Here is a 15,578-nt window from a genome sequence, read left to right on the forward strand (position 1 = left end):
TGTTTCCCTTGCACCATTGTTTGCAAAGTCTTCTATTTTCTCCGCCTTTGTCCAGATGAGGCTATACTTCCGGTCCTTATCCCCTCTTGTTTTCTGGTCGGGTGAGCTCTCCTTTGTCCCCATAGTGGCAGCCTTTCTTGGTCTTTTCTTGAGTGGTCTGCTAATCTTCTTGCAGGTACAGGTTCGGTGCATATTGTGAGGGCTGAGGAGGTGAGCGGGTTTTGAGGCATCGAGGGGGCTGGCCACCAAGGTCAGCCTTGATGTCTAGCAGCTCAAGGCTGCTTGACAAGCAGCACACAGCTGCTTCGGGCCCCTTATGGTGAGGCGAGCAGCCCGTGGGGATGCCTTGAAGCTTCGGGGCTAACACAGCTGGTACCCCGGCAGCAAGTGCCTCAGTCCTGCGAAGAGGAGAGGGGCTCCCACAGCAGCCTGGGGGCTCCTTCACGGGTGGAGGGCTCCCGGTGATGGAGAGGCGCAACCTGGATGGCTCCCGCGACAGCAGCAGCGTGGAGGAGGGGGTCAAGCGCAGCAAGTGTGGCGGGGAGGTGGGCGCAACAGCGTAGGCAGCAGAAGTGTGGCGCAGCAAGCAGCTCACGGCGGGCAGGGTGGAGCTAGGCAGAACCAGCATGGCGGGGAGCATGGCAGGGAGCAGCGTGGCATGGAGGAGCAGCAAGGCGAGGAGGTGCAGTAGCATGGCGAGGAGGTGCAGTAGCATGGAGAGAGAGAGAGAGAGAGAGAGAGAGAGAGAGAGAGAGAGTTTATTAAAGTCTGCTAAAGACCGATGGGTCTATGCGACTGATAGAAAACCAGATAGAATGAGGAAAAGGGTGGAGCTATTAAGCGAGCATCCTAACCCATGCTAGAGAAAACTGTGTAGACATAGTCAATGATATCATCATACATGTCACCATAGTTATATACATCCTTGGCATCATCATCCCCATGGAAGATGCAGTTTGATCCAATACAATACGATACAATGCATAAAAAACGTCAAGATACACCCGATGATAGATTAGGTAGTGTAGGCAAGAAGCCCGTGATAGATTGCTGTCTGCTAACTGGATAAGTAGTCCGTCATGCCCTCCTGGCAGCTACCCGACGCCCGTTTTTTGTTTATTTTGTTTGTTTATTCGTGCTTTTTGGTCGATTTCGTTTCTTGATTTGTTTGTTTATTTTCGCTTAGTCACCTTCTTCCTTTCTTCTTTATTTATTGTTTTCTTTCTCTTTATTTATTTGGTTTGCCCAAGAGACTCCGCGTGTCTTTAGAAACCCAGTATAGCTGCTTTTGCTTGGGCACTGATGATGACATGCGTGTTGCTTTGCTTGCTAAGTATGTCTCCCTTTTGTTTCTAAAAATTTTTTGTTACCTCATTTTTCTTCTCTTCGTTCTTTTTTATTTTTTGTGTAGAATTTTGGACTTTAGAACAATTAAAAATCTAGGTTTGTACGATTGGATAGATTCTGGCCTTACAAAGGTATATAAGGTATGTACTGTGTCTGTCCAGATGTTGGCCAAAGTACGACCGGATCAACCTAGGAGCTATCCAAGGTCTCTGTACATCTAGAACTCCAAATGTGCCAAGCTGATATGCTCGCCAAAATTTCCCCAAGACATATCTATAGATGCATGTGCTGGTCTGGGTGGAAGTACCTGAACATCATCCAAGGAACATGACTCAACTCCATGTCGTTGAATCAATATAGCACTTGAGGCCTGTAAAGGGAAAGCCAAGCTACTGATTCCCAAGTCGTATAGAAAAAAGAGTGTGTAAAGGTGCTCAATAGATTAGCAATCCGCGCTTGTCTGCAGTCCCATAGGCATTGCTACGTGCACTCCTCAACAGAGACGCAATGAGTACAAGTCGAATCTGCGCCGAACCTCGACTTCCAGTGGTTTAGTGCAGTCCCTCCATGTATAGAAAGCCAAAAGAAAAGAGTGATCTTTCTATTCTTGAGGGATTTCTAGAGTCGCTTCTAAAAGTATTTTTGCAAGTCAGTAGAAATTGAAAGCTCTCCCAAGGAGGCACTTTGGTGGGCCTTCAGCCAATTATGCTGAGCTGAAATTTCTTGGCATTACTCACCGTGTATGGAAAGAAGGGGAGGCTCTTTTCGCGATGCCTTGCATCATGAAGCCCATTTGAATGGTGTGAAATGCTTTCTCAATAGCCACCTACATGATGTCCTGTGTATTAAGCATATTCAATTTCAATGTAAGCATTAGCGATAGTATCCATGATTTGGCTGCAGGGTACAAACGCATACTGGGCAAGGTGCAAACCAGTGCACAAGAAATTGGTTATGTGTAATTCCAGAATTTTAGAAATCAGCTTATACACCAAAGGCATGAGTAATCAGCCACCGATTCGACAAGTGTTCGCATAATGGTTTTTTGGGAATCAGACGCAACAATCCTTGTTTCCACAACCAAGGCATAGTGCGAGAAAGCCAAGCATCATTAATCAGGTGCAGCAGAATATGGCCCTTTGCTGAATTTTGGGATTGGTTGAACTCAACAGTGAGGCCATTCCACCCTGGGGATTTGGAACATCCCAACTGGGGATTTGGAATATTTATACTACTAGTGCCACACATACACACACTTAATTTTACTTATAACATTTTCCTTGGTCACTTTTTCTTATAACAGCCCCCCCCCCCCCGGCGGCATGGAATGTACAACATCTCCATGCCTGGGAAAACGGCAAACTGTAGATGAACTTGCCGTGATCAAATACAATGCTCTTGCTCATTTGGGGGCTCATAGGTGGGTAGGGATAAACTGAACACATGGATCTTGGACATGAATTGCAGTGTATCCCCCTATTCGGTCAGGTCTGCATCGTCAGTCGCATCATGAAAATTGGGCCAGAGAAAAGAACTCCCAAATATGTGTAGGATGCGACGACCTCCAACAATAATCCATCTAGGGTGAACTACTCTCTGTGTGTGACTGCATGGGATTTGTTGAACAATGTAACCTTGGTTTTACCAAGGTTGACATCATTTAGATCATGCGTCTCATAGAACCTATTGAGTGCATCCAAGTGTCACTCCAGGCCCTCAGCTGTAGAGAAGAGTAAGACCACTTCATTTGCATAGAGGAGAATCTGGATCAAGGAGCTGGCAAGAGAGTGTTCGATGAAGGTCCCAAGCACGTTGATGTAAAGGCTAAACTTAGTCAGTGATAGTGGACAACCCTGTTTGAACCCCGATAGTGCTCCTCATCTCCTCTATCCACATTGTAGCTGTTCGAACCCTGGCTGAGACCCTCTCATAGAGAGAGTGCCATGACTTTCCCAAAGGATCTCTTGACTGTAACCCAGATCTTGCAAAAGCGTCTGATGAGGCGAGCTCTAGGCACTATGTCAAACGGCTTGTAGAATTCCACAAAGCAGCAATAAACCCTTTGTATTAAAGTCCGCTTGAGACCTTTTAGGATTTATGGGTTTGGAATTCTCTCCTAACTAATAGTGGTTCTTTTGCATCCATAAATTGAAAAGAAATCTTTACAAAACTTGCTATTTGTTGCGGTGTCCCAAAACTTCCTTTAGGTAGCCCCCAATTATTTGGCTGGTTTGTTCCAAGAGGGTTTCTAGGGTGTCAATGCTGCCGCTATATATATATGTTTTTGCCTTTGATTTCCACAAAGTTCTGCCTTATATGTGTGCATTGCAGAGCACAGAGATCAGGCATGGTTGATCATCTTTTGACAGTTCAGAATCCATTGAAATTTGCGAGGGTTCTTGGAAATCAATGAACCACTAGCACTCGCTTAGATTTTGATCGTGCAGCCCAGAGCATGTTGCTATACCATTCAATTTTCTTCCCTCACAGGTTTTTGTAGAGGAGTCACATTATCCTTGGCTCCCGTGGGAGTTTTGAGAGGTTCGAGGTGCTGCATGTTAGACGTCTTTAGGATATCCTTCAGGTGCTTCGTCTGGAGAGAATATCTTTCATATTGGAGCTGCCATATTACCTTTCATATTGGAGCTGCCAAGGCGATAGTGTATCAATGCTAGATTTGACATTTCAAAGGACTTAGTTGAATTCGCCTTTAATGCTGCCATCCTTGTGGAAACAGCCTAACCAACTCTCCCAATCATTTACATTCAAATCCCAAAGTTGTTCATGCATGCTTAGGATATTATCTACATGTAGTACAAGCACTACATTTACATTTTCTGCATTTCATATTTGACTTTTTCTTAAGCCTTTAGGAGAAAGTGCTGATCTATTCAAGCATACCAACCGTGGGTGCCCATTTGAGGCCAAATATGCCTTCTTCAGTTTGCACACAAGGTTCTCCCATCCATTTCGAACAAGTCCTTCTAAAGCTGGTCTAACATCCGTCTGGAAGATCAGCCATCTCTTCTGTGCAGTTATGAAATACGTAGCTCTGTTTGTGTGTAGGTTTGCCACAGGTGCTATTCAATGCCCTATGCTGAACTTTGCTTTAGTCTTTGACCACCAGCCTTTCTTTGAACTTCCAAAGTTTACAATTAGAATGTTGTTTTATCCTGTAAATCCACTTTGTGACAATCACATTCTTGTCTTGAGGTAGCTCTCATAAATCCCCAGTGTGGGTTCTATCCTGTAAATCCATTTGGTGACAATCACATTCTTGCCTAGCTCATACAAATTCCCAGTGTGAGTTTCATGATATATTATATCTTGTTTCCATGGCATTGTGCCATTTATTGCTCCAGACTGAAGCAACCCCATTGTCCTGAGTGCGTTCTAACTGGGGCATATGGTTAGATCGAGAGCTCCAAGTAAGATGTGTTCAGCAAAGCTCCTGCATGGAATAACTAAACAACAAGACAACTTGTAGGGAGCGACCTGGCTACCTCCAAGCAGCCACAGGCTCTGTACATTGAGCCACCTTTGGGCTTGGAGTATAGATAATTCTGATTCAGGCAACTAGAGAAGTCACATCAACTACATGACATGTTTGTTGATACTAAATGAAGTCATGTTCCTAGGCCCTACAAGATCTGAGAGTGCAAGGTCAAGGGCAGATTAATCTACCTTCTGCTCGTATTTTGATTGCATCTTTCCATAATACACATCTCAAAGGGAGATTAAGCTATCTTCTCCTCCTATTTTCTCTGCATCTTTCCATATACCTATCCCTCATAAAAAGATAGGTTTGGCTGTACTGATGCGAAGCATTTACCACATGAAGCACTGTTAAGAGTGTAAAGGTTTGAAATAGTTGCAATTGTGTGAAGAAGTTTCAACTCTGCTATGGATTGTGATAATAATAAGATTGACAGTAACCTGTATTTCCCTTGATTTTACTCAGGAAGGAAATGAGCAAGCACTTTACTATGATGCGTATGTGATAGAAATAGAAAGGCGCAGGCATGATATCAGAGGTTGCAGGTGCAGGTTTCTGGTTCAATATGAGCATGATGGTTCAACGGTATCTTCTTGTGTGCCTGATTTTTACTTGTCCTTTTGCATAAAATTTCCCATAACCGTGCTCTTCATATACTCGCACTGTTTTAAAACGACACAGTTGTCAAAGATGGAATTGATTTACCAGTGAAGCAGGATGATGACATTAATATTTTCGTATGAGAAGAGGGGTCCATTCCAATTTCCACGTCTTTCAATTTGTTTGCCAATGAATTAAGTAGTTCTCAATAGGAAATATCCTTGCTGCTTTGTTGGTGTATGTGTCGACAGCTACACAAATTTCGTTTGTCATCATGCTTCATCACACTACCAAATCTGACTTAGAGAATGTGTACAATTTCTAGTCCAACAGTAGCTGATGGGCTTCGCAAAAGAAAATCCTTGCATAAGGAACAATAGGCACTTACAATGTTGGCTCCATAGCAAGCTGAAGCAAAGATATCCCATCGGGTATAATCGGCTTAAGAATCCACGATGAAGCCCAAGGCTGTTGGAGTGTATGGTGGAGAACTTGGAAGAAAGAAATTGGGAGAGGAGGGGAGGGCAGAGTGCCAATATCTGTATATGTCTCTGAAAAGCTGCCTGGATCGGACCAGAGATTGCCATTACAATTCCATACAGCCATATGCAATCTGTCCTGTGTCTCTGTCTCAGAGGCTCGACACTGTCATGCGCTATCTGTGCTTCCACCTCTTTCTATCCTTTCTCGAATGATAACCTTATGATCTCAATATACAGCCCATTTTCCTTCCTGCCTTGCAGCCAACACTCGGGTCATCCCTTCCCTTGTGTGCACTTGTTGTAAGAGTGTGAGATCATCATCCAAGTATGTTCTAGTCCCCTTTAGAGCTGCCCTCGAACCTCACAGTCATAGGTCTCGTTGGTGCATCATCCTTTCCTATCCGCCAACCTGCCTCGAAGGTAAGATTGACTCCCATCTTAGTGATCAAAACTTCAGCATCTGCCATGGCGGTCTATTAAGAGGCCCCACGTGCATAAAGTCCACAAAAAGAAGACTCATACAAGCCTCAATGGGCTAGAGTAAGGGTGCACTAGGGCCCTTGCTGAGTATGCCGACCTACTGAGCTCAAGCAAAGTCAAAATCAAATACAAACTGCAAACTGAAGCAATCTGATAGCTGGGACTCAGAAACCAAAGCTTGGCATAGTGGTGGCTCTCCGGTGAGTTGTGAAGATATCTCAGATTTGCATCTATCGAGTTGTCTCATGTTGTGGCGGGGGATGCGCTCTCCTCGATCTTTGAACCCGCTGAGCTATGTCCAGAGTGACCCCTCATCTCTATGTTGGAGAAGTGAAAGGAAAGCATGGAGCTGAACACAAAACAAGAGAATGCTTTTAGAATGAAGGAGGGTGAGGTCCATATGTAGGCACCTCTACATGAGCCACCAAGCTCCACAATCATCTCCTCAGTCAGCTCCTAGAATCTCATCAGCCTATGTGGCATCTACCACCACCTAACAGTGCTTATGGGCACCTAACTGTGCCTCTAGCACACACACATAGAACCCAAGGTGTGCTTGGGGCATACACCTTGAGATATCCCAACAAACCCCCCCTCAAGGGAATGCCTCAGGCTATGTCAAGGATACATCTAGTCACATAGTGTCTCAAGCCATCTCATGGTGGTCAAGGATAAATCTATGGCTAGGATCTCATGCTACCAAGGGTTCCCAAGGGTGTGAGGCAAACAAAGGGATACATAAGACCCCCCAATGGTTATCTCCCTTGCATGTACATGCACACAATGTCTGCAGGAGGTACCATGGAGCTAAACACATACACATGGCCTACATCATATGGTGACCAGAGGTGTTTACAAAGAACACAATAGTTTATTTTATTCATTTTGGAGGACTATCCAGGCAGAGTACCTTGACTCAACATAAAAGAGAGATATGGAGCATATGTGGAGCTGGTTCAAAAAGCATAATCATCATAGGAGGCCTCATCTTGTGGAGGCACATCAACCGAAAGTAAATTGGCAGTTTCTGGTTTTATAGTTGCTTCCTTCTTGGCCTTACAAAACATTTCATGGTGATTGTTTTTGCCACAATATTTGCATGGATTGATCTTGAAGCAATCTTTTGAGAGGTGATTGGTCTTCCTACAATGTTTGCAAGGTGGAAACTTGCCCATTTGAGTTTTTATGGCATAGGCTGTGTCATTGCCTCTCTGGAGTTCCTTGTGCCTTTCTTCTTCTTGAAGGGCAGTAATAAGACCTTCAAGAGTAGGATTAGGAAGATTTTTCAATGTGGTGACAACATGATCTTCATGCATACTTTTGAGCAATACTGCCATTGCATCATCCGTAGTGATTGGAGAGTTGATAGAAGCAAGTTGAGTCATGAGACTCCGCATGTGATTGACATGGGCAGCCAAGGGAGTGCCATTAGCCATCTTCAATTCAAAGAAAGCAATCTTAAGTGACAATTTTGAGATGTGAGAGCTAGCACCAAAAAGAATATCAAGCTTTTGCCAAGCTTCAGAGGGAGACTCCATATCAGAAATGTGATGAATATAGTCATCTCCTAAGCCAAGAGCAATAATGCCATAGGCTTTCTCCTCTCTAGCAGGATCTCGTGCCGGGCGTGTAGGAGCTGAGGATTCTCCAGCATTAGAGGCTGTTGAAGAAGAAGTTGAAGCAAGTTTGACAAGCCCCCAGAGGTTTTCCCTAATCAATGCAAACTTAATTTTCATTTGCCATGTGTGAAAGCCTTTACCATTGAACTTATCAATATGCAAGAAGGTAGCCATGAGAGGGTCTAACCCAAAATGGGCAGTGTCTACTCTCTTACAAGGCTAGAAAAAACTGAAAAGCTTCAAAGTATAAGCATTTGGTGTAGAAAAGACTTGTAACCAAATTCCATAATAAAAATCATAGTGGAAATGATACTTCAACTTTCATGCTTCATAGAGGTGGCTAAATGAAAGTATTCCGAGCAAATCCAGGTATAGAGACCTAAAAGAAAGTTGTAGCCACAATTGTAGTGATGCTATTCAACACTTTAAAATATCAGAAATGCCAAAGTAGCATCTAATGTAGCACCAAATTCATAATACTGTCAAAACTGTCCAAAACAGAGGCCTGATCTTGGAGGGCTTGGATCTCCCTCTTCAAAGCAAAGAAAAGAGGGCTTTCTAGCTCAAATGAAAGTTCACATATGGGCGAACCTCTAGTGCAGAGGTCAGCAGGCGTAATGTCGCGCGGCGTTGCTGGCTGGAACGTCGTCAATGTCAACTGGTTTTTGGCTCTGTTCTCCTCGAATATACAACCATTGCTGCTCAAACTCGGATACAAGATAGTCCAAAGTATGGGAAAGCTTTCCCTAAAAGGAATTAGAAAGAGGTGGAGCAGAGAAGGAGAATACGCAAAAGAGAGCTTCGACAGAATTCGGGGAATGGTGACCAGCAGCGACGATCATTCTCTAATTCCTTGCATGTGGAAGCTCGCCTATACGAAGGGTCTCTCCAGCCAGAAGGACTCTAGAAGAGGTCACCTGTAGGAGGAGAATTCAGCCCTCCAAGTGGTTGGGCAGAAAGGGGCAAAATGGAGTGGAAGGTGGAGGTGGGGAAGAAGATGATGACATGGCATAAATGGGCTCAAGGAGGATCATAGTGCTCTGATACCATGTTGGAGAAGTGAAAGGAAAGCATGGAGCTGAACACAAAACAAGAGAATGCTTTTAGAATGAAGAAGGGTGAGGTCCATATGTAGGCACCTCTACATGAGCCACCAAGCTCCACAATCATCTCCTCAATCAGCTCCTAGAATCTCTCAATCAGCCTATGTGGCGTCTACCACCACCTAACAGTGCTTATGGGCACCTAACTGTGCCTCTAGCACACACACATAGAACCCAAGGTGTGCCTGGGGCATACACCTTGAGATATCCCAACACTCTATCGGTCTTCCTTGAGGAAAGCTGTGATAGGTTGGACCACAATAAAGTGTGCTTCGGCAGCTCTTTGCCTCGTGCGCGGTCTCCGCGTCCTTTTCTCAGTGGCACCTTATCGGCTCTCCCTGCTAATCAAGACTGCCCTCATATCAGCAAGTTCCTCCTCCTCGACTCTGCTATGTGTTGGAGCTAACTCAAATGTATAGAAGTTTGTGATGCATCAATGTGCTCGGTTAGCCTCTATATCCTGTGGCCTAGTCGCCTCCTGCTGCTTTTTGATCTGTTGTAGTATTGTCTTCCTGTGTCGGTGCATCTCCATCAGATAGAGCCAAATGCATACCTGGTCATGGAAATGGATCAGTTGTGAGAGTGGGTAACGTCCCCAGATCTCATATTAGGTTGGGCAAGCACAAAGAAAATGTGTCTCAACTATCCCAATGTGCATAACATGTAGATCCGCTGCTCTGTGGGTATACCTGCAGCTCTCCCCGCCTCAATCCTCACTTGATGGGAAGAAACCCGCATCTGTCCAATAGCGATCCTCATTGCATGTGAGACTCGAATAATATGATTTGCTTCTCCTAAAGCCTCCTAATCATGCAGGCTCGTGAAACAGTGACCAGCTTCCTTGCCCGAGGCCTCATTTCGGGCCATCATCGAGGAGGCGAGGTCAAGGCTGCTGAAATTGGCAACACTATGCCAAACAAAAGCTTATCCGGTGGAAGGGAGGATGGGCCCGTACTCCCTCGGGAGCCTTGGGAAGCGGAGCGTTACTGAGAAACAAGGCATGTGATGCTGCGTGTCCATGTCGTCGACTGTAAACTCATGATACCAGTGGATGAAGTACACAAGGTGAGGGCTGAGAAAGATGGGGCTCTACTCCAACAGGGCTTGGGTGGTGTTAAAGGAACTCAGCTGACTGGATCCAATCACGAACCTGCCTCCTCGTGGGAGTGAGTCCAACGATCCTGCCCACCACGGATCTGTCTTGAACTGGCTGGACTGCATTCCTAACCTCTTGTTTGTCTGCTAGAGAAACTAGAACCCTACCGGATTGGGGAGTGGAGAGTGCTGCTATCTGAGCCTCTCTTGCCAGACCAAGGTTGCCACCAAGATTCGTTCTTCAGAAAGTACATATACTAAAAGGGGGGAAGGCGGGGGGGGGGGGGAGGGGGGGGGAAGGGGGGGAAGAGTAAAGAGGACCTTGAAGGTCCTTACAACAGGCTGGCTGGACAGCAAGGAGTTCGCAGCCGAGAAAGGAAGGCTTGGGCCTCCAAGAACTCTGCCAAACGAACTGAAAAACCAGAGCCAGGCTCAAGGGAGCTCTAGGCTGCTCTCAAAGCCTGAAAGGCAGCTGGAAAAAACGCCAAGAAACATCAGGTAACCCTCTGAAAGCACCAAGGAACTCAGGGACCAGCAGAGAGTTGAATGGAGTGTCAAAAGAATGCCACACAAAGTGACAACCGTTGAGAGCTCCAGCAGTAAACACGGGCTAGCAATGGCCTGCCCGGGGCCAAATAAATGACCACGGGCCAGCAGGAAGACCATTACCTGCACGACCTGGTGCGGCAGCTCCAGGGGGCTGTACAGGCTGCAGGAGAGCAAGCAAACTCTGCACAAAAGCTCAAAATCCTGAAGGCAGCTCCCGCAGCCTCAGAAAACAGGAATAGCTGCCGTCTCGTGACCTGGAAAATGCACCTGACAGCCTCCTCCAACCTCCACGAACAGCAAGCAGAAAGGCAACCTGAAGGGATCAATGGCACGAAAAAGAAACAGTTACAAAGCGACAGAAAGGGAGGGTAGGAGAAGGAGACCAAGGAGAGAAAAGGTGGCGGGAAGAGGAGGGAGGCTTGGTGGGGGGGGGGGGGGGAGAGAGGCTATGGCGAGGGGAGAGCAGGAGCAGAACGAGCAGGTTTTTTGCATTCTAACTCACTTATATTGATCTTTAGGTAAGGTATTGAAGACGCAATGACAACATCATGTGCAACAATGTGTATGATTGCAATATGCACAAACAATACTTGAGAGTATTGAAAAGGCACTAAAGGGGGCACATGTGCTAATCCCAATTAGGTTGTGTATATAACACAGTTTTACGAATGAATTTATGTACCATTAGGCATTTGTGAGAGCTTTGTCTAGTTGTGTGTGCTCGCTCTCATTGGCTCCCTCCTTGAGTATGTGCACCTCTACATTCAATTTGTTTTGTTCCATATAATGGCTACCAGATAACAATCGTCTTTGACAACTGCTCAACATAATTGACCATCAACAAACCAAGTCAAAAGGCCACTCAAGAGGCAGAAGCGACAATTCTTTATTGATGAACTCCACAAGATAGGCTCTTTATTACATAGGAGCAACGCACTTGGATTTTGATGTTGATTACTTATTAGAAAATCAACAATTGTTATTTCAAATCGAAGCAACTCACCTGGATGGCTGTTTGCTTGTAAAAAACTCAAGAGTTGTTAGTATACCCTCTTATGTCTTGCCTTGTCCCCCTCATTGATCCCTGTGAGAGTGAAAATGTGGTCAAGTTTAGAGTAGTTGCGGCATAAGCCTACCATCCACATGTTTTCTTCTATCCCATCTCTGCATGCCAATGATGCCTCTAAAGTACCATGTGGTAAAGCTTGGCCATGATATGACCAATCGTGATCCTGTGGTAGTTGTTTTGTTCCATTGGGTTCCCACCTTGACGATGTGTATGATGGAATTTTTAATGTCTGAGACAGACATAGAGTGAGTCTCTTGTCCAGCACGGCATTGAGGAGTCCAGCTGAGATCTTGACTAAGAGCCTCAGCACATGGATGGGTTTAGGATGGGAATTTATTCCTCCCATCCTAGACCAGGTGGTCTACGATGGATTTAGAATGGGAATAGCCCCTTTCTCTCCCATCCTGGACCATGGCCTCTAGACCCTGGCAACCAGAATGGCTTCCCTTTTTTAGGGATTCAAAAACATGGAAGGATGACATGTGTTCTTCTCCCCACGTGGTCCCCACCTCCTAAACACATAAAATGATGTCATGTGTCCTCTTCCACCGAAACCCATCCTAGTTCTTTTTTCGTTAGCACATGGTGGGATGGGAATATCCATGGGACCACCTGTGACCACCTTTTCCCATTCCCATCCAATTTCTTCCCATGTGCTAAGCCCCTAAGTTGACCCCCTGCCTCTCTCTCTGAAGGCCCGTGTACATGGGTATGATAGAGGTTGAGGCAACCCTACTATTATTCTTTTATGGGGGAGAAGAGAAAATCATGTTTCTTGATTTTCTGGAATCTTGCAATGAATAGGTTCATATATCTAGAGAAAATCATGTTTCCTGATTTTGTTGAGTCTAGCAATGATTCATAGATCTGGTATGGATCTGGGTTGACTATGTGATGCGTGTAAGATAAGTCCTAATAAATCACCTGAAGTGCTGGTCAGTAGTAGTATGGAACACCACAGATATTATTAGAGGATGCATCATAAATCCTGAACGTATACCAATGGGTTGATGGTATAGGGGATTTCGGGGAAAAATGAACATTTTTTCAAGCTGAGTGCTACCTAAAGTTAGCCTCATGACTTATCCATGTAAATAATGTCACACCAAGATGGGTTAAGCATCTCAGATTTTTTTGATCTGTTTGAACAGGTAATTCAACGAGAATAGCTGAATTAAGGTAAGCAACCTGTATCAGCAGATTTTATCACAACTTAAGATGTTGGTGACTAATATATGATAATTAATATGAGTAAATAACTTGTAATCAGTTTATGAGTCCACTCAGAGGATTCTAGACTGATACTTCTTATTATACCTTGGGAGGTATTTGAAAAGATTACAAGATCTTCACAGAAACTATCTTACAGATACTACCTCGGGAATTTAGTTCTAGATGAGGAGCATAGGCTGAGAATCATTGATTAAATTCCCTACCTTGATTTATGCCAGCATAAATTTATTTTGAAGGGGGAGAATGTTATGTCCATAACCTGATTTCACAACAAAAAAAAACGTCCATAACCCGACTGACTGTGGCCTAACCATGATTGTATTATCTAGGATCATAGCTAGGCTAACCTAAGTGCTATAGAGGGTTGGATCTGGGGTTAGGACATCGTTTAACCCAGGGTTAGAATGACCTATGGTTGAGACTGGAGCTAGCATGGATGAGGTTTAGATTCCAGATCAAAGCTAGCTATTCTGGGAAAAGCAGTGGCCTTTATGGAAAGTACAGCTACTTTATGAATGAAGCATAAAGCTAGGGCTAGTTGCTAAAGATAGCGAGGCTAGGCTTATACATACAAGCCAAGGGTTCAGTAAGAGGGTTCTCGGGAGATAGATGTCTAGACATGCTGGCTTGAGGGTAGTAGCTAGAGGAAGGGTCATGTGGTATGGGACATGTGATTTGACCTTGAAGCTCACAAACTCTCATGGTGGTCTAGACCTTAGGCTCAGGGATTGGCTTGGCGTATTGAGCCTATGGCTGGGCAATCAACCCTTAAAGGTTGCTACTTTGTGTCTTGGTTGGCAAAGATTCTAGCTCAAGGATGGCCCCGGGTATTTCAGGTATTCTACAGCCTTTAGTACTACTGGGTTGAGCATGTTACTCTTTCACATGTTGGGACTTGGTGGGGTTGGCTTGAGTTCAGCAACCCTTCATACCAAGAGACCCAGAGCAATAAATCCCACACAGAGTCGTCAAAGAATTGTCTATGAGAGTAATGAAGGAAATTTTTTCTTGTCGATGCTTTGCGAATGGTGCCTTGGTCCTTGCCCCTGTAGCCATTCATAATGTAAAATAAAGCAATGTTGAACAAAAAGAGTATGATCATGGACTCTATCATCTGAGATGAAGAAATGGAAGGTCTTTTGTACATCACCAAAATGCCTGGCACATGTGATGTGATAAAAAATGCTAATTTGGCTTGCTTGCCAATGCATGGACTGAATCTCATTTTGCTCTTTGAATGTATACTTCTCTGCAAAATCTACCACTGATGCAACCATGCCCTTAGGGAGCTGTAATACACTCTCTTTAAATTGATTTGCCTGCCATTTGTATATGAAATTGTGTGAACATGCCTTATGCAATTTATGAATTAAATCCAATATGTTGCTCTTCTCATTCTCCATATCTATAAAGAGCATATATAAAATTTATATATGAATCCCATTCTGGAGTTCCTGAGAGTAAGCACTTTAAATGTTTTACAATTCTCACTCAGATGTGACGACAGACACGTATAGGTCCTGTGCAATCTCATTACAGTGGAAGGAAAATTTTTCCCTGATGATATGCATTAGTTCCTTTTTTTGCTGAATGAATGTGTTTTGATGTAGGATGTTGTGCCATTGAGGAAAGTCTGTCGAAGACCAGAGACCGAATACAGAGGCCATGCAAAGCATGCTCAACCTGTGAGTAATGCACCTACTGCAGCTAACAAAGATACAATTGTACAATAAGCAAGACACATGATCAGCAGCATGCGGTACAGGCCAAGAACTGCAATCATTAACTCAGAAAGGGCAAATACATAAAGGCAGCAAAATGGAAATTGATATGACATTGAGCCTCAGATAAGTGAAGGCAGACGCATTAGTATTGAATGGGCAGTAGTACAGGACAGTCAAACCACAAACACAAGCAGTCATCATTATATTTTATGCTCATCACTGTGATTGAGCTAGGGCTGGCTTGGAATTTTGTTCTTTCCATGGTAAGTGTAATTTAAAAAGGTCAATCAATTGCCGGATGTTATTCAATTAGGTGGAGTATTATTTTGTTTTGTCTGTGGCACCATGTATTGTAGCATCTTCTGGGTAACTAATTATTTCAATAGATCATCACTCGAGTCCCTTGCTAAGAGCAAATGTTCTCAATCGATCTTCTTGCAATTGATACATTGGACTCTCCGGTCCCTGAATAGTTTGTTAATTGTATGGAGATAGATTCACCAACTTGTAGTGATGATTTGGTTGAGCTGTTGTTTCATGTACTAAGCATAGCCCTTTCTCCTTTGCAATTAAGCTATTTGCATTTCTGAGAATGTAACATGACCTCAGATGGATCAGTTGACAATGGTGTTAATGCAATGAGACTACATAGTATGGCGTTAACAATTACATATATGGATGGTATTACCAATTATATACAAGCAAAGAAGAAAAGGGAGCATGAAAGTGTCGAAAATGCTAATCATTTTCTTCAACAGTAATGTGGCACATGTAATTGGAG

General features: G+C 44.2%; 1 protein-coding gene across 3 annotated transcripts in view; it reads left to right on the forward strand.

The window, feature by feature from the left end:
* LOC147901257 (protein SAWADEE HOMEODOMAIN HOMOLOG 2-like) overlaps positions 1-15,370 on the forward strand; it is a 95,759-nt gene extending 80,389 nt beyond the window's left edge. Inside the window, exons 8-9 of one of the 3 annotated variants that reach the window (XM_087375907.1) lie at positions 5,309-5,388; positions 14,684-15,370. In XM_087375907.1, the coding sequence (XP_087232033.1) occupies positions 5,309-5,388; positions 14,684-14,699 (96 nt within the window). In that variant the 3' untranslated portion in view covers positions 14,700-15,370. Of the gene's footprint in view, positions 1-5,308; positions 5,429-14,683 lie in introns of all 3 variants that reach the window. The other 2 variants (XM_087375905.1, XM_087375906.1) reach the window with 2 other exon arrangements.
* The last annotated feature ends 208 nt before the right edge of the window (positions 15,371-15,578 follow it).

Source organism: Dipteris shenzhenensis, chromosome 6 (assembly GCF_047967505.1).
Source record: "Dipteris shenzhenensis isolate YYH24624 ecotype China chromosome 6, Dip_SZ_1.0, whole genome shotgun sequence".
NCBI lineage: Eukaryota > Viridiplantae > Streptophyta > Polypodiopsida > Gleicheniales > Dipteridaceae > Dipteris > Dipteris shenzhenensis.